The sequence below is a fragment of the Asterias rubens genome, chromosome 10 (assembly GCF_902459465.1).
Source record: "Asterias rubens chromosome 10, eAstRub1.3, whole genome shotgun sequence".
Classification (NCBI taxonomy): domain Eukaryota; kingdom Metazoa; phylum Echinodermata; class Asteroidea; order Forcipulatida; family Asteriidae; genus Asterias; species Asterias rubens.
The window spans coordinates 10644686-10664108 of record NC_047071.1 but is presented as its reverse complement, the minus strand read 5'-3'; the positions used below and the strand labels follow the sequence as shown (position 1 = coordinate 10664108).

General features: G+C 39.9%; 1 protein-coding gene across 1 annotated transcript in view; it reads right to left on the bottom strand.

The window, feature by feature from the left end:
• LOC117295662 (NT-3 growth factor receptor-like) overlaps positions 1–19423 on the bottom strand; it is an 88123-nt gene that overhangs the window by 16073 nt on the left and 52627 nt on the right. Inside the window, exons 2-6 of the mRNA XM_033778373.1 lie at positions 8313–8387; positions 6584–6655; positions 5350–5427; positions 3365–3528; positions 1590–1868 (exon numbers count right to left, since the gene is read on the bottom strand). Of these exons, the coding sequence (XP_033634264.1) occupies positions 1590–1868; positions 3365–3528; positions 5350–5427; positions 6584–6655; positions 8313–8387 (668 nt within the window). The remainder of the gene's footprint in view (positions 1–1589; positions 1869–3364; positions 3529–5349; positions 5428–6583; positions 6656–8312; positions 8388–19423) is intronic.

Below are 19423 nucleotides of genomic sequence, written 5' to 3'. Positions count from 1 at the left end.
CTTGGTATGTATAAGGGGCGAATTCAAAATTAAACAATCGGTAAGTCGCGGTGAATCTTCATTTTTCCCCGGGGTATTACGAGGCAAAGGGAAGTCAGGCCATAATGAGCTCATTATCTACAGTATAGTATACTGCAAAAGGTATTAAGGGCATCAGGGCAACGCTATGTACTTTGCTCCATTTTCCTAGCAGGGCGTGTGGAATCTCCCATTTATTTTAAGTGATGACAATTTTCTACAACCAGTATTCCAAAGATGTCCTACTGCTGCTGCTTTCGCTTGAGACACTTTGAAAGTCTGGCCTCCTGGAGTGGGGTCCAGTCTCAGTGTCTTATCTAAACATGAATGTTGTTTTTCTCTCATTCAAACATGCAAAAGACTTCTAGGAATGCATAGCAGACAGCTGGCAACATTGGTACTTTAAGAGTTTACTTGGAACGATATGCTTGATTAAATTAAGTTGTACCTATATTTGTCTGAGCTTCGGTGTCGATGCTTAAGAATGCACCCCACTATAGGGAGTGACCAGAGCGTTGGCCTCATTGGTTTGTTGTAGGCCCTCAAAACATTTTATTCTAGACAGATTTGAGACCCCAGAGAAATGGATACAGTGTGCCTTTTCGAAACAAGGGCTTCGGCTCCAGATTCGGCTCAGGCTAGCTTGGCTCCGCGGTTGTTCTGACAATGATGCGATTGCTTTTATTTGCGTATACGTGCTCAGGGATTCAGACGAGAGAACGAAGCCTGTGGCCGAATCCAAAGCCTACGCCGTGGATTCGAAAAGGGCCAGAGTGTACAAATGTTGCCCAATTTTTGTAACCTAGGTGTTGTTGACATCCAACTTGAGGTATTTTGGAGGATATAGGTCCTGAAATAAATGGTCCTATTTGGCGGGAGGTGTAGATACATTTTTCAATAATGATGCTCGGACGTTTGGAAAATTACACTATGGTTTAGATGTATTTTTATTTGGAGGGTAAATAACTTGACGGGTGCTGGGACTCAACAGGATTTTAGTTCAAAGAGTCAATAAATAGTGTTTTTTTATTAACTGTAAAAAGTTGTGAGACTAAGTATTTTTGGTGTATCTTGAATATTAGCACTTTGTACTGTATGCTATGGGAGTTTATTTAAAGAGGTGCACCCCCCCCCCCCCCTACGGCATTGGATGGACATTGTGTAAATGGTATAGTTTGTGTTGGTATGTTACATCAGTTTGTTGACGCCATAGTCGTCTCACGCATTGCATGCTGGGACGATGTAAAATGGCGACAATTCATGGTGAATGAATGAAGTATCAGTGATCCAGAAACCAGAAGAATCATTATGTCATCCTTCAATGAAGCTCACTTGTCACGTGACTACACTGTAGGACTATTGCAATCACAAGGTTGTGGGTTAGAATCCCCCAGCTAATCACTGATTTCACAATGACTTTGTCGTACTGATTAACAATTTCTTATCGTGATCATTGACGTCTTAGACGTGTTTGTATGAGAGAGATTGGTTGTTGTTGTTGTTAGCTTGGTGTTTATATCCCTTTGTGGAAGATCATTCAAACAAACTAACAGTGTGCTCCCTTCTCTTACCTTGCACCACGAGGTCGAGACTAGCTGACAAGATATCGGCATCATTCGACGCGTGACAGTACAGCTGTCCCGTGTCCCGCCCCGTTGCGTTATCAACATGTATCATGGTGCCGCCGTCCGGGTCGTCTCGAAGCGTAAACGACCTGCCATTCTGCTGCAATTGCCGGGTATCCCATGTGATCTTTGGCGTGGGGTTGCCCACTGCCCGGCACGTTGCCTCGAAGGAACCAGAGTTGTTGAATACAAGCTTTAGAGGGATTACCTCAATGAAGACTAAGTCTGGTGGTTGGATCAGATAATAATAATAATAATTAATCTTTGATTATCAAACCACTTACAGGCACCGGACACTATTAGTTATTACTCAACATCATCTTCAGCATGAAAACTTACTTGGTATAAAGCAACGAAGAGCTGCAATTGATAGTATACAATATTTTGAGAAACGGCTTCCTCTACAGTAACGTAGTTTTTGAGAAAGAGATAATTATTTCTCACTCAAATATGAGAAGACTTCTGGCCTGAAGCCTTTAGGCAGCCAAAGCACACATGTTTCTACAACAAGGTTGTTTTTAATATATGTTTGGTTTGCGGTAACAACATGTGTGTGTCTATAACTTGCCAGGTAGAGTTTGTTCTTAGAGAACTGTCTTGCTTAATTCTACTACTGCGGAAGGTTGTTTTTTATCTCATTATTCTCTTAAAACTTCGATAACCAATTGAGTCCAAATTAACATTGATTTGTTATTTTCACCATGTGAGAATACTGATTCTTCACACAAAGACCGTTGATTTGAACTGGAAAAAAGGTATTTTTTATTTCACGCAGTGATCATAAAAAAAAAATCAATCGTCAGCAGACAAGGCGCGCCGAAAGATAAGACGCGTTTTTGGGGATCTACAAAATCAGATAAGACGCGTCTTGTCCGCAGGAAAATACGGTACCAAAGGTGTCCAGTGCCTTCAATATCAGTAAAGTCCTCCTGTCTCTTTCCTGTCAGTAAATGGGTTCAAAGATTCAAAGGTCATCAAGCTACAACCAACCTAAATGCTTCCCATCGATCTGACCATAACTGCATTACCATCAAATCTCTCTACACGTTCTATTTTGTTTCTCGTATGCCATGGTATTTGATGTACGTGTACCATAAACGTAAAGTGACAGCATTGAATACATGTGAGCTACGCACTCAAAATTCAGTTCTTCAGTCTGTACTCGGTGGCAGTAGCGAGGGAGTTGGTCCTTATTTATTGCACTTACTTATTCCCGCAGCTGAACAGTGATACCAAATTGTGCACTTGTCTCGTCTGTTCATGTTCTAGTTAACGTGGATTAAAGACACTGGACACTATTGGTATTTGTCAAAGACAAGTTTTCTCTCTTGATGTATCTCAACACATGCATACAATAACAAACCTGTGAACATTCGAGCTCAATTGATCATCGAAGTTGCGAGATATAATGAAAATAAAAAACACCCTTGTCACACGAAGTTGAGAGCTTTCAGATGCTTGGTTTCGAAACCTCAACATCTAATTCTGAGGTCTCGATATCAAGTTCGTGGAAATTTACTTCTTTCTCGAAAACTACGTCACTTCAGAGGGAACCGTTTTATACTAATGTTTTATACTATCAACCCCTTCCCATTACTCCTTACCAAAAAAGGTTTTATGCTAATAAGTATTGTTAATAATTACCAATAGTGTCCACTGCCTTTAATGTATATCTCTTATCGTATAATAGAGAGTTTTTGCATTATAAAACCACTACTTACTGCAAGAGTCGTTTCGTGTGACCATGCTGAGCAGCGGTATCTCGGCACCAATAGTTTCATCGTAACACATCGGGTTTCCAGACAAGATTGGATCTCCTCGCTTTATGATTGGAATCATCCACGTGTTAGAGCACACACAGAGCAGTGGGTTGTTGGTTACATCTCTGTTGATCAAAGACATGGGAGAAAGTTGCGTTAATTGAGAACAAATTGTAGGTTTGGTTGATAGCGATTATTTCAAGATTGTTTTGATCTGAAACTAATTGACTTAACGTTTCGTGTTGCGTGTGGTTAAGAACACCGGACTCAAACTTTGGTTGTTCTGATTTGAAGAGTGTGGGTTCGAGTCCCGGTCACGCCAGTTTGCCATTTTCTGCTTTGTCATTCGGTGTGGACATTAAGCTGTTACCAATTAGGATTTGGTAGTGCACTTAAAATAACCCAGCACACTTATCATGGAACAGAACCCTTGTTTACAGGTTTCCTCAGGCTTGCGAGCGTCAGTGAGTATAGTGTCACCAATAAGGTATTGTTTCATTGGGTTCATTCCACCCCCCCCCCCCCCCCTTAAAAAGGCCTTGGGTAAAGTAAAGAATGGTAAATGAATTCAACCAACAAAATCAACAGCAGATCGATGGCAAAATTTTCATAAATATGAGGGGAAGATGTTCAGTTTTACGGACAATTGATGTTATATTACCACCTAAAAACAACAACAAAACCCAACCTATTCATTGTCATAAAATTTCCGTTATATGTCTGAAACGGTAACCAAAAAATTGCTGCTGGGTAATAATTATGTAACACGATCATTTTCATAGGCAATCCAAACCTAACTAGATGGGCCATCATCGTATTATTCTCTTATTCTACTCACTAAAGACTACCATAAACGTTTTGCTCTGTTGGCAATATTGCCCATAAAGACTGTCTGGGAATGTAGTGTTATATAATGCCTCAATAGATGGGCCAGACCACACTCAAAGGATATAAAAACACCCACTGGAGACAGCTTTTGTGACGGCGCGGTTTGCTTTCAAAAACAGTCCCTTTCAAGGAACCCATCAGACGGTTGCAACTGTGGGATTTCAGTGGTGCTTCGATTGAAGGTCACAAGCGAAATTACAAAAACGGTATTGAGGAAGCGATGTGGATGTAAGGTTGTACAAACAACCATCGCCATCAAACCATTTCATTTGAAAGGGCGTTTTCTCTCTCAGAAAACCGGATGTACGGAAGGTTTATAAGGCAACTGCAAGAAATAATAACAAGAATGCTGCGAACTGACTGTAATGTAAAACCAAGATTAATCCTGGGATCGATTTCACAAAGAACCTAAGATTGATCTTAAGACATGTATCGGTCTTAAATTGCTCAGCAAAGTTTGATGCCCAGGTTGCAGTAAGCACACAATCGCAGCATTATGAAACTGGGCCCTGGTACGCTGAGGTAATGCGCACGTGCTTTTGCTTTTGTTTTGTTTTTTGCCCAGTGGCGTCCCTCCTCTTTCTTGCATCTGAGTGAGGGGGCTGTTTGATAGTGTGACTCAGAGCTGTGAATTGATGAGAGAGTTGCGACATGGAGGGACAAGTTCTCTTTGGTCACGTGGTTGCTGAACGCCATGGTATCTCCAAATACAGTGGGTGCGTTCGTTTAGCTGGCCTGGGTCTACCCCGGTGTGTAGCGGTTTTTTTTCCAAGACGAACGTAGGGTAATTATCTGCACAGGTTCATCCTGGAAAGACATAACACCACACGACGGGGTCGACCCAGGGAAGCTAAACGAACGCACCCAGCACAACCCAATAGGCAGACTAGTCTAGCAACCCTTGTTCGCCCATGCGTTTCTCGGGGGAAATTGGCTTCCATCGCAAGTTGTCGTAACTCTCCCAATAAACGGCTCTGCTGTGACTTCAAAGGCAAATTCTATTCAGAGTGGCAGACCTCGATAGACAGAGAGCTCAATGATCTCCGCATCATACTTACAACTCTCTTATAGATGATCTGTTGATACTCGCAAAAGGTCTCCAGGACAAAATCTGTAGCTTGTTGTTACTTAAGTCTCTGTGAGGTAAAACATAGTTTTATCAAATAATATGGAAATATTGACTGCTATGAGGGGCATAGTTGAAATTATAGGCCCAAGGTGATGTCAAAACCATGACTATGCCCGAAGCGGAGCTGAGGGCATAGCCATGGTTTTGACATTACCTAAAATTTTAACTGTGCCCCGATTATTAATTTCTATTATATACCGAATAAAGATTCTTCTAATAAACAACACTGACTACGGTGAAAGGCCGTCTGTGAAGAAAGGTCGCGCCATGACAAGGAACACTAGTCGTACATTGTACATATCATAGTTGCGTTATTTTCAGGGCGGGCAAAGTCACCATGACGTCATCTTGATAGAAAAAGAGGCATAGCTATTTCCATTACTCCATTTTTAACCAATCAGATTAGAGGATTCTATACATGAGGTATATAATGTATGCTATTTTCACCGTATTTCCAAAGTTCAAGTGTCGACTGTAAAGCTGGGAATTTGCCCCTGGCACGGCCATCAATTGGCGTATATAGATTCGAATTGGGGCCAGCGGACTAGTATTGTCACGATAATATAATGACACTTTCATCCAAACAGATGCATGTACATCAAGCCAATAAACAACTCGAGGCTCTAATAACTACACACACTGGGCGGATCCGTTCAACAAGCGAATAGTTACTTGAAGAATGCTTCGGGCCACCTTTATTGATTCTCGTCTTGGTTGTTTTGGACCATTACTGATTCTTGAGTCGCTAGATGCCGTGCTATGACAGTTTAAAAAGCACTATACATTATTTGTAATTTCTCAAAAGAATTGTTGGTACAACAACTTACCATGCTTACTTGTTTGTAAGGAAGCAATGGAGAGCTGTTGATAGTATAACTTTGTGAAAGAGGTAATTTCTCACTCAAACAATAAAACACATTTGGCCTAAAGCCTTTTATTATAAATCGGGAAGCACACACAGTTGAGCAACAAGGTGTGTGTTTTTTCTTTCATTATTCTCTAACTTGCAATTTTAGCGTAAGTTTTTGAGCTGGACTACCGTTTGGAACAGAACAACACAGACGCGACCCCACTGAGCAAGTCACAATATAGAGCGCCACCAAGAGGTGGTACAGTTCCATTATCATTTAAAACAATGGTTTTGCTATTATAAGAAAACTTACATGTTGGCAAGGTTTGAAATTTCATGGAAGGCATCTTCGGATATGTTACGCAGACCGCTGCGGGAAAGTTCACTGCAACAAAACAAATCAATCCCAATGTATTAGTAATTATCGCACATACTGCGTTTGGTTTAAAACCAAGTATTACCAGCCCTCTCGTTGGATAAGCTACGATAAACACGACACTCATAAATATGATCTGCTAAGTACTGGCCAAAATATGAGTACGAAAACGTTAGCAGTAATGTATATATTCTCTTTTTTTTTTAAGAGAAATGTTTTAGTCTTAATTTATCAACTCAAACGCTGACAACAACCACAAAACCAGCCACAGAAAAACAAGAACAAGAACGACAACTGGTCTATGACAAACACACTGTTTAGTCAATATGTTTACGACTATTTATCTAGTAGTACAATACACCTCAAAACACGTGGGCCGATTGGTAATTGCTGTGGTTACTGTGCTCAAACGAAGAATCCTTGTTTTTCTCGTTTGACCATGGCCTTTCTGAATTCCCACTGTCATTTGTGCCCGCCTTGCTTCATCGCATCAAATCAAGCCTTAACTTCATTCGATTTATGCCACGGTTGGAGAATGTTTTCTTGTTTGCGAAACCGGTTGAACTTGGGAAATCGAGAAAAACAACATGTTGGTGATCATGAAAAGATGGGATAAAGGCACTCTCATGGCCGATGCTTTTAACTGTGCTACCTTAAACCCGCACCATCCCCAACTCATCAACGTTGCCCCCCTTGTCGAGATTGGGACACGAGCCTTTAAAATAACACGTGTAATCTCAAGTGATGGCTTTTGATATAATCAACTGTCACTCTGTGAAAGTTGTTTCAACTTCAAGACGCAAAGATAATCATTATTGAGAAAGACAGATATGCTTTACATCGCTAGGCTGCCTATCAAAAGAATTCAAATGCCGATGTCTTAATATTTCATTCTTGCTTATTATACTTGTCTACCCTTTCAAACATCATCTATAATCCCTCCAAACTACAGTAAGATTGAGTTACTCTTTGTGGTGACAAAAACATTCAAAATGCGTAAACAAAGCTGTATATTATGATGAGTTTTTAATAATTACATATTTGGTTTGCGATAACACCACGTGTGTATCTACTTGCCAAGCAGAGTTTGTTCTGAAGAGAACTGTCTTGCCATTCTACTACCGCGGAGTAGATTTATCGGATTGTTCGGGAGACTTCTCAGATCTGAAAAGAATTGTCTTGCTTTAAAGGCAGTGGACACTATTAGTAATTACTCAAAATAATTGTTAGCATAAAACCTTAGTTTGTAACAAGTAATGGGGAGAGGTTGGTGGTACAAAACACTGTGAGAAACAGCTCCCTCTGAAGTGGAGTAGTTTTCGAGAAAGAAGTAATTTTCAACGAATTTGATTTCGAGACCTCAATTAGTTTAGAATTTGAGGTCTCGAAATGCATCTGAAAGCACACAACTTCGTGTGACAAGGGTGATTTTTTCTTTCATAGTTATCTCGCAACTTCGACGACCAATCGAGCTCAAATTTTCACAGGTTTGTTATTTTATGCATATGTTGAGATACAGAGTAAGAAGACTGGTCTTTGACAATTACCAATAGTGTCCACTGGCTTGAACTATACTACCTTGGCGGTAGGTATAGAAAATTGGCTGTGACTACAATTTAAGCTTATATTATGATCGTTTACTGCATTTATCTGAGTTTTTACTTACAATGTTTTCAGCCCGATCAAGCCTTTTAAGAACTCGCCTCTTAGCTCGGTAAAGTTTTGCTGACCGCGGATTGTCCTGCCGAAGAGAAAGACAAATAAAACAAAACATGAGCTGAAATGTTTGACTCCTCATCCTCAGGGACGGAAAGGAATTGGTAAAGATTGGCGCTAGATAAATATAATTAATTTAATATGATTATTGGCGCTAGATAAATATAATTTATTTAATATGATTATAAACCATACTGATGATTATTCTACAGTAAAAATATAATTAATGCTCAGTTCATGTGACTAGTAACAATCCTGTCAGTCATCGGATTTGGTATCCTGAGGCGCAATATATTGCATTTGCCCTTCCGTAATTGCTAACATCTATATGTTGTTTGAAGATCGTATTTGCTAATGTTGTTTTAAGAGCCGCGTCTATATTTGTTACGTGAAGGCACCACAGAGTGAGTTTTTTGCAGGTACTTTGGCTTAACTAAAAACTTAACGCTCCGGGGGTGGTGTGTGTGGGGGGGGGGGGGGGGTAGAAGTGTGGATTGTAGCGGTACATTGAGTTCGTTTGGGGCGACTTGTACTGTCATCATCCAAGATACCCTGGAGTAAAGTGATACGGGCAGACGAAATCAATGTTCGTATCCAGTAACACTCAAACAGCTCTGATGGAATGAATAGCTTGGCATGGTGATTAGAAGAAGAAAAACAGAGATAGGAGGTGAAACAATGCCAGGGCTTATAAACAGCAAACAAACTGGCTTCAACTCGACAGCTATGTGTGACTCTTTGATTACTGAGTCTTAAAAAAAAACGAACCCAAGTTCATCGGCCCGTGTTCCTTAGACGTCATTCAGTTCTTCACGAACTGCATGTTTTTCCCGCCTCGTCGCTTCGAAATGAGCCATTAAAAAATTCGAAATGAGCCAATTCATGCAGGCACGTTGTTCAGGAGAGTATGCCCTAATTAATGTCCAACGTGCAGTTGGGTGATGTCATATTGGGCCCACGCTTCGCACATGGTACGTGCAGGGCGGCATTATACACGTGGGTGGCTCCAACGTGCAAACCTGGGGAAGTTTTTTCCCGCCAAAACTGAGATGTTTTTTTGGACTTGTGGTTGTTGTTTTAACTTCACACGAGTTTGCACCCAGAGAAAAAAGAATAACACGGGAGTGGAAGTGTCACCTGTCACCAATTGAGCTTCTGGAAAAGCAATACCCAGAATACCATTATTCTTACTGTTTAGTTATCAAACAACTAAACATAGAGCCTTACAAAACAGTCTTTGAATTTACATCAGCACAAAAACAATGATATTTAATTTCAACTTTTCAACAATTTCTTGCAAAAACTAATCACCCCAGCTCTGGTTGCCCCCTTTTGTGGCTTAACTTATGTAAGGGGACTTAGTCTCCAAAACAATTGTTGTTAATTATTTCCCACCCATTGTGGAACACGACGTATTATCTTACTGTAGGATGTCAACAATCCTGAACCTAAATACGTTTCTGAAACCATCATCCAGCAGTATATCCCATGTTCTCGACTTGTCGAATGTCACTTCCAGACTTCCGTAACGAACTTGTTCCAACTACACATCCACAACAATGTTAATAATGATGAAGCCTTGCATGATGTGAATAATTAGAATAAACTAGCAAGAAAAAAATAGTAAACTTGCGGGTACAACCATATTCTAAATCCATTGTTTAGTGTTGCCTCTGAAAAGAGCCGGTATGTAATACATGGTTGTTATATCCTGCAAATTATACTATCTACTTCTAGTTTATTCTTCGACCCACAGTGGTTGGCTTGGATCACGTTCTGTAGCGAAACCTCTGAGTAAACTTATCCCCAGCCAATAATGTGGAATTAAGTTAGCAAGTTAAATTTAGGCGAGCCCCTCGGCTGTTGACTGCCGCCATTTACATAAGTGGGAAACTTAAAACTACACGTGGGTACTTGGGAGTTCATGTATACTAGCCACGTCTGGAAACACAAGTTGTGACAATACTTGTGGTTATATTTGTATATGTGTGTCTATTACAAAGACATAAGAAACTGTATTACTCTCCAAAAAGAAGAAATTGCATTGCTTAATCATGCTGTCTGCATCTTGGTCACGTTCCTTGTATCGGATACCAATAATGAATGCTAAAAATCGTTTTGGCAAATAGGAACCCGACTATTTTGTTCTTCCAGCCTCAGTTTGGTTACATTGATATCAATGGCAAAAATTCAAGATACCTGCACCTCGATAAAGGTATATCTTATATACATATATAAAAGGGTTAAATAGTGACAAAAGGCAGCTACAAATATTAAACAAGTATAAAAAAATGCACAAGGGTTTTAAAAATAATGTCCATTTGCACCACACAGTCACACACCCAGTCAGGCCATGTTATAGACAAACTATGAAAAAAAAAGGCAACGTCATACATTATATAATTCACACTCAAACATCAGTAGCCCACCCTTAAAAATAATTCCGGGTTAATTTTGACCCAGATTCAGATTTCCATGACGGCTGACCCTTTTTGGGTCAGGCTAACCCAGACGATAGTCAATAATGGAATTTTGACCTTGATTCTGCACCAAAATGACACAGATTCCGTGTCAGAATAACCCAGAAATTGGTCAGGCCCTAAGGGACAAGGATCTGGGTCAATTTTAACCGCGAAGTTTTCAGAGTGCAAACCCCTCTCTCGCAACTTGATGTTGTGCTGTTCCGTTCAACACATGAATATTTCAGAGCGATGAAATCATTTAATATTATATGTTAAACTTCAATTGGGATAACGAATGTCTTTGTTTTAACCTTACACACGGATGTTTGAAAGCACTGTATACTCAGTACCTTCCAGAGTTCTGTAAAAAAGGGGGCACAGGTATATTGCTCGGGTGCGAGTCGAACCCACGACCTTTGCAGTTCAAGAGCAGTGTCTTAACGAATGAAATAATATATATATATTCTGTGCGGACAGTGAGGGACATTCAGCTACTACGTGAACTATTATTAAGTACATTGCATCGGGCTATAATACAATATGTTGACTATATTGTTAATTGTTCGGTTAAAATTTAGCTAATTTGGGATTGGGCCCCTCACGCTTAAGCTGGTTTTGAGTCGAGTTATCAACCCATAACTAAATTGATTTCCAAATCATCCGACCGTTGATTCGAACCCGGGCATCCGGCTAAGAACAGGGCCCACTTTTTTGGAGCTGCTTACAGGTAGAGAATGTTGCTTACCATTTTCCCCCTTGGCGAAAAATGAGCAGGATTCTATGTCACAAATGGTATGGGATGTGGGATTTTGCCTGTGGTTACCAAATTGTGCTTGTTTTCTATAAACCACGTTACCTCGAAGTGAACGAATCTCAAGATGCTTCAATGGCACTGGAAACCTTTGGTAATTGTCAAAGACCAGTATTTCACTTGGTGTATCTCAACATATGAATAAAATAACAAACCTGTGAAAGTTTGAACTCAATTGGTCGTCGAAGTCGCAAGAGAATAATGGAAGAACAATTGCCCTGGTTGCACAAGTTGTGTGCTTTCAGGTGCTTGAATTCGATACCTCAGCTGGAAATAATGTTTAAGTGATAAACTACCTCTTTCTGAAAACCTACGTTACTTATAGAGGGAGCCGTTTCTCACAATGTTTTATATTATCAACAGCTCTCCATTGATTGTTATCAAGTACATTTTAAAACAATAATTTTGAGTAATTACCAAAAGTGTCCAGTTCATTTAACACTATCGAAAGCTGCTATACTTCTAACCGTATAAGTTATGCATGATCTTTTAAGATGGTTACCAAACGTAAACCTTCACTCTAAAGGCACAGTATACCTTTAGTTTTGTTATTAAACTGTATGATTGTTTTTGTCCTATACATAAATGTAGATGTATACAATAAAACTAACATGTGAAAGTTTCATGGGGGATCAAAACTGATATATATATATTTTTCATGACCACATTACTTCGAAGTGAAAGCTGTTGTACTTCTATACAAAAAAAGAGAGTTGTTATTGCAGGAAAGGTATAAACCAATACCTTCCCTTTAAAGTAGCTCCCCATTTCATCCAGAGAGAGCACAATGTGTTGTCCTTGTGTCGTCCAGCGACAACCCCGGTGAAGTGATTGATATTCACGGTGGCAATCTACCTGCGTCATCGTACATCGCTCCCTGGACGGCAGTAAAATGGGGACATAATGAGGCAGTCGCCCTGCTCTGAGATTGCCAGCCAAAGTCCCATTCTAAACCCTTCGTCCATTCTTAAAGTGACCACATTAGATGCAATCGGTATACGCAAACCGTTGACATGATTTCTTCAGAGGAACACGTTGCCTTGAATCGGACGAGTTGGTCTATACAATTTATTTGTAACCGTTTTTTATAAAATGCATACCGTTGGAAAGATGTTTTAAAAGTAAAATACAATGATCCACACAAATTCGCCTCGAAATTGCGTGGTTTTCTTTTTACTTACACAAATTCGCCTCGAAATTGCGTGGTTTTCTTTTTACTTTGCGACTTAAACACGGTCGGCCATTAAACTAAAAAGGGGCCATAAACTACAAACCAAAACTCGGTTTGCCACAAATTAAAAATAACTACAATCTACCAAAAAGAAAAATATTTGTCTGTACAAAACAGGTTGGTGCCATAAGAAGAAGACAAAAACAACAACAGAAAAGAAGACATCATAATCTGTGGAAGAAGCATTCTTTGTTTAGATAAACCTCAACCTTTCGAATCCTATTCCTAAAAGCACTTCTTGCAGTCAGCCATGTCTTTGTTATTGATATAACAAAATCCGTAAAAAAAAATCTTGACGGAGATAATTCTCTTATGTACGAAGAGCTCTCCTAGAATTTAAATAGTCTTATTTTCCACATAAAAAAAAACCCATCATGTTTGGCTCAGGGACTTCGGGAATTGACGGGGTGTGATAAGAAGCAAGTAAAAATAGGTCCGAAAGTACTGGTGCCAGAACATCATTAATGTCTACACCGAGAGGTCTAGAGGGCCTGGGAGGGTGAGTGTAGAGCACAAGTGACTCTCGCCCCATGGCTATACAGGTTCATCCCCTTCTTTTCTTGCTCTCGTTCAAGGCAATAACCCGTCCTCGTCTGATCGCAAGCCTCCTCGCACTGCACACTCGTCCTTAAATAAAACAGCACAGTCCCCAGGCCACGGTTTGCACACGCTCCGTTGGCAGTTCTGACGTCAAACGAATAGCTGCTCAAAAACCAGCTTGTTGATTTTTTTGTGCGTGTGTGTTCGTTCCTTGTGCTCCAAGAAATGTGCTTGCTTGGTGGTTTGTGCATTGTGACAGCGGTTTGTTTTAGGCAAACTGGTAATTCAGAAAAAGTAGAGTCACCTTCTTCTCCATTTGTTATTGTGGCACTTTTTTTGTTCCATAGTGAGTCGTGACCATGGAAACGATTGAGAGACAAACGTCTCCAACAAAACTGCTATTGCTAAAGACCTCAAGTAGTGTTTCTGAAAAAACAATGACTTGAATTGTGCGGTAAACCAGAGTGGAGATTGCCCGTGTCATGAAATACCTCGACAAAATTAATGTCTGACTCTGATTGCTTTTCAGAACTATTACCATAATAGGATCTCTATTTACACTCACATTGCAAAAAGGATTTCACAAACAGTTACTGATATAAAGGTAGGAACCATGGCTTACCATTTGTATTGAGCTAATAGCCTGTGATGAATGCAAGATTCAAACTTTGCGTCTGTGTTTTCACATGTAGTCGAAGACTAGACAGAACGACTATATAGCACAAATTGAGTCGGGGCACCCAACTCTACGGATCCGGTTTGTGGGGTCCTGCTGTTGTTGACATACTATTCCCTTTTCTAAAGAATTTCCTTGTGGGGTCCATGTCAACCCGATAATTCCCTTGTGGGGTACATCGTTCCATTGTGTCTAAGACCCCACTCCTATAAGATTACCTTTGTGCTCTTAAACCACCGCGGAAAATTACATATTATGATTTCACCAGGAAAACCAAAGCAATAATGTACCGCTCTCTAACCATGGTTGCTGTTGGCCGTGGATTAATTAAGAAAGTCATTTCCGGACATGCATTTAACGACACACCGCATAATTACAAAATTGAAAACTTCCTCCCTATGATTTAAACACAGTGTCAGTCTCTGGTTAGTTCATTAGACAGCAGTGGCTCGCTCAGTCCTCTCTCTCTATATTTCTCTCTCTCTCTCTCTCTCTCTCGCTCTCTCTCTCTCTCTTTCTCTCTCTCTCTCTCTCTCTCTAAAGATCTCGAGCTCAATAAGATAAGAATAGACGACTGTGGTATGGATTTTAGAAGATGAAAATATACCACGTTGGAGATTAGTGACGCCTTGTCCACATTTCTTCCGCGTTAATTAAGGGACGCAGACTGGTGAAAGTGCAATGCATGCAAGCTGTGGATTAGTACACAACCACAGCTCCATAAAAGAGTTATAACTGTCAATGGCTATATTCATATTCCTGCGATGAGATCATTCGAAGATTACATTATTTCAGATTACAAGTCATTATCTCTTATAAAGGCACTGGTAATTACTCAAACTAACTGTTATTAGAATACAACAACTATTTGGTGACGAGTAATGTAGAGATGTTAATAACACATTGCGAGAAATGGCTCCCTCTTAAGAAAACATAGTCTTTGAGAAAGAGGTTGAGTTATTTTCTCACTCAAATGTTAAAAGACTGAAGCCTGAAGCCTTTTTTTTCAGGCATCTGAAAGCACACAAATTTGTGCAACAAGGGCTTTTTTATGTCATTATTCTCTCGCATTCTCGTGGCTCAAGTGGTCAACTTCGATTACCACTTCAGCCACAATGTTCATAGATTTTTTGTTATTTGTATGCATATGTTGGGATACACCAAGTGAGAATATTTATATTTGACAGAGGTGTTTAGTGTCTTTAACGTTTTGATTTATTGTTGGGCTATTAAGTGAAGCTTCATATAATAAATGGTTTCTCGTTCATTTCTGATTATCATCGCAACTAAAGTGTTTCTGTTGCTTTCTAGAAAGGTCAAACATCCATCACAGACGTTAAGTTCTGACGTCTTATATTTGGTATTTCCATGAAAATGTATCATATATTATAGAGTTCCAAATATCTTTAAGGGCAAATTGCATTTTGGTTTTCCGGCGTGTCAAGCGCTCGAAATATTAACGCAGCCAAACCAAGTTTTGTGAAGAGTGCGCATGCTGCACGCCGTTTCACAGGCAGGTGAAACGCATAAAAAGGCAGCCTTACAAAAATGGCGGTGAAGATATTGAATGTTCGAAACTCCAAGAAAGTTAATACTGGAATTCAGTCGAACATATTGTTGATTTAACAGTCACATTTTTATAAAGATCACACTTACAGTAACCTATTGCTACGCCGTTTTCAGGATTCAGTTTTTATTTACTAGTTACAAATAATCCTGGTCAGTGCTCTAGATCGTTATGACATGATGTTTTGTCAGGGAAACTGTAAGTAAATCGTTAAGAAAGACACCTTAATCATCCATAGTTAACAATACGACGGGTTTTCCATGTATCTGTGTACAAAGCCTAACCCTGCAAGCATCCCAGCAATGGCGGCGCGTGGTGGAGCACATGCGCACTTGAATCGGTCTTTAAAGGATTCGGGTACTTTTTCCAAATGTCCACAGATGTACATTAAACGTACAGGGTCTGAAGATAATGATAGTGGAAAGCTTCCCTTCAAATATTACTTACTTAGGTTGTGTGAGATATGAGCAAAACAAGTGACAAAATAATTTCTTCTCCGGAAGACCAAAATTATCTTAGCATGTAAAATCCCATTAACCAGTTATGATATTATACGAAAACCATAGCATAACTGGTTAACATGTTTTTACATGTTAAAACTGAGACGGAAATAATTTGCTTTACTAATTTCTCAAAAACTATAGAACTTCAGTGAGTAAAATTTCAAGGGAAGCCTTCTACTATTATAATCTTCAAACTAAGTTTAATGTAAATCTGTGAACATTGTGTTTTGTGTGAGGAAAAAGTACATAGACCCTTTAAGAAAACTTGTCTGGTCACAGGTGGTCGAATTTCAACTCAAAGAAAATTGAGCACACAATTTGCTCGTGTATTACTTGGTGGTTGTACGGTTTTTTTTCGTGGATATCTATTGTTTCTGAAGATGTTATTCAAGCATTGTGTGTGGCTCCACGCGTGGAAACATATATATTTTTTTGTGGGTGTTCCACTATCACAAGTAAACATTGTGCTTGATAAAAAGCAGCGTTTGGTGATACTGCATTTGATATTAATCCATTGTAAATTACGACGTGCCGTAACTTTCTTTTCTGCCGTTACAAGCGAAGACCCCAACACGCAATCATGTTAAAGGAACACGTTGCCTTGGATCGGTCGAGTTGGTCTTTGAAAATCGTTCTGTAACCGTTTGTTGTAAAATGTATATGGTTAGAAAGATATTGTAAAAGTAGAATACAATGATCTACACAAACATGCCTCGAAATTGCGTGGTTTTCTTTTTACCCTGTCGACTAACACGGTCGGCCATTTATGGGAGTCAAAATTTCGACTGTGATAGTTCGCGACGTAAAAGGAAAACCGTGCAGTTTCGAGTGATACTTGTGTGGATCATTATATTATACTTTTAAAACATCTTTCTAACCATATGCATTTCATAACAAACGGTTTCAAATGCTTTTAATAGACCAACTCGTCCGATCCAAGGCAACGTGTTCCTTTAACGCTTGTTTGGGACTATGCTTGAATACTAAAGTATGCCAGGTAGATCTTTTGCCATTTTCTTTGGGAGTCTGATCTTACAGCTGTCATGTAACTGCCCCACAAGCCTAAATGGTAATAATTATTTCTAAACATAGAAAAAGCTGTAGGGTTCGACCCGGGATTACGACCCGGGATTACGCCAAAGGTACATTTTCAAAAAAAGACTCGGCTATTTATAGTTAATCACACAATGACGTTATCGAAAGAGAATAATATTCCTTCCTTTTTAAAAGGGTCTAAACTGCTTCTCGCGTCAAGCCTCTTAAAGATTGGCGACTAAAAAAAAAGGCCTTCGTGAACAAGAAGTCTTCGAACTCTGTGGATTGCCTCCTCGAGCAGAATTTAACTGCACCCGGCTCAGCCTCGGCTATTACGGCGAAATGGCCTACTTTCGACTCCCACTCTACAACTCTCTTGGGATCCCGCGAGAACGAAAGATGACGCGTGAGACGCGGGAGAGATTTTCTTTTTTTAACACAAAGTGTTGAAGTGCTGGAGAGATCGAAAACGGTGTTGGAAAATGAAACCGTGCGAATTTGCCGCGCGGGCCTATAAACTTCCAGCAAGTGGCGTGGAGAAGATAACAATAGACGCAGATTGAGAGACGGGAATAATATAAGTGTAGTGTGATGCCAATGGGTATAGATAAGGGAACGTGAACCGGTGTGACATTTTACATCACTGATAGATTTGATCAGTGATAACGCTATTACAAAATCGACGTACAGCACGTTTTGACTGGGCTTAAAGGCACTGGTCAATAGTGGTAATTAGTTTAAACAATTTGTAGCATAAAAACTTACTTGGTAACAAGCTGTTGAGCTGTTGATAGTTTTAAAAGTATGAATAGTATAGATTGTAGGATTGAGGGAAACAAGCAACTGGCAGGGAGTTCTAAAGACTGAGATGCACAGGGGAAAACTGTTGGAATGGCTCCTTGTGCTACATCAGCAAAGCAAGTGTATATCGGTTGAGTAGCAGAAAGGGTTTTACGTTCAACCATCCAGATAGAAGGAACCAGGTCGGATTTATTTTGCTGACCAATGTTACCATGGAAAAACTGAAAAGATATAGTTTTGGTTTTGTTATAATAGAAGCTATTTCTCAATGCAGCCGATCAAACTAAACGTTAAACCCAAGATTCTCTCCCACGACGTTCCAACCCGGGATTACCATCACCCTAAAGAATCCTGACCAAACACACTCTATGTACTAGTGTTATTAAATCTTCATTATTTGTAGGGTTCCAAAATACAAAGGGAAAGACTAATCACTCCCGGAACCTGTTACATCACCGGGAAAAGGCAAGCCCGTCCTGCGTCACTAATCAATTTACCCGGGGGAATAATCAGCATATACTAATCATGGCAGCGGGGTGCTAATCAACCGGGACCGTGCCCACAGTGCCAGCCGCGTCAAACTGATCATCGCTGAGAAAATTAAAACACGGTCTCTCTGTGAGAAGATTGCTCCTGTCCGGATTCTATGCCCGCCACTGACGGAAGGGTGAACCGGACCTTCTTCAGAGGCATAAACAAGACAGTACAACATATCCATTTATAGCAAAAAGAGGAGCAAAGGATTCAGGGGGAGGTATCAAGAAAAAGCGGGAAAATTAAAGCCAAATTATGTTAGACGACAGGAGCATTACGTAGGCGGGAATGAGAACCTCTCATTATATCGTTTTCATTATGTAAATGCACGTTGTTGTTGACAATTTTGTGAAAATATGCATTGATTTGACGCTAATAATGCTTAAAGGCACTAGACACCTTTGGTAACTGTCAAAGACAAGTATTCTCACTTGGTGTATCCCAAGATATGTATAAAATAACAAATCTGTGAAAATTTGGGCTCAATTGGTCATCTAGAAATATAATTGTCATGGTTTGAACTACTTTGTTCAGGTCTTAAAGGGTTGGGAATTGATAACGGGCACTTGACATTCGATCCGTACATTCTGTTAAACTTGTCAAAATTATTTAACAAGTCAATTATCATCTTGTAGCAATGATAAGAGCAACGAGAGAAAAAAAAACATGAAGAATAGTTGAACGAGAGTCAAGAAGAGCGTCAATAACCGTCGAGCATCATCAGCTTGTCACATCACACCATCGTTGACAAGATGATACAATTGGCCTTGAGTGGGGCGCCACCGTGTGTCAACACTCCAACCACCGGGCCACATCTGCATCGCAACCTATCGCTTTTTGAATTACACCTCTCGACGGTGAATGATTTAAAAAGACAGAGATTGTAAATAAACTGTCTCGT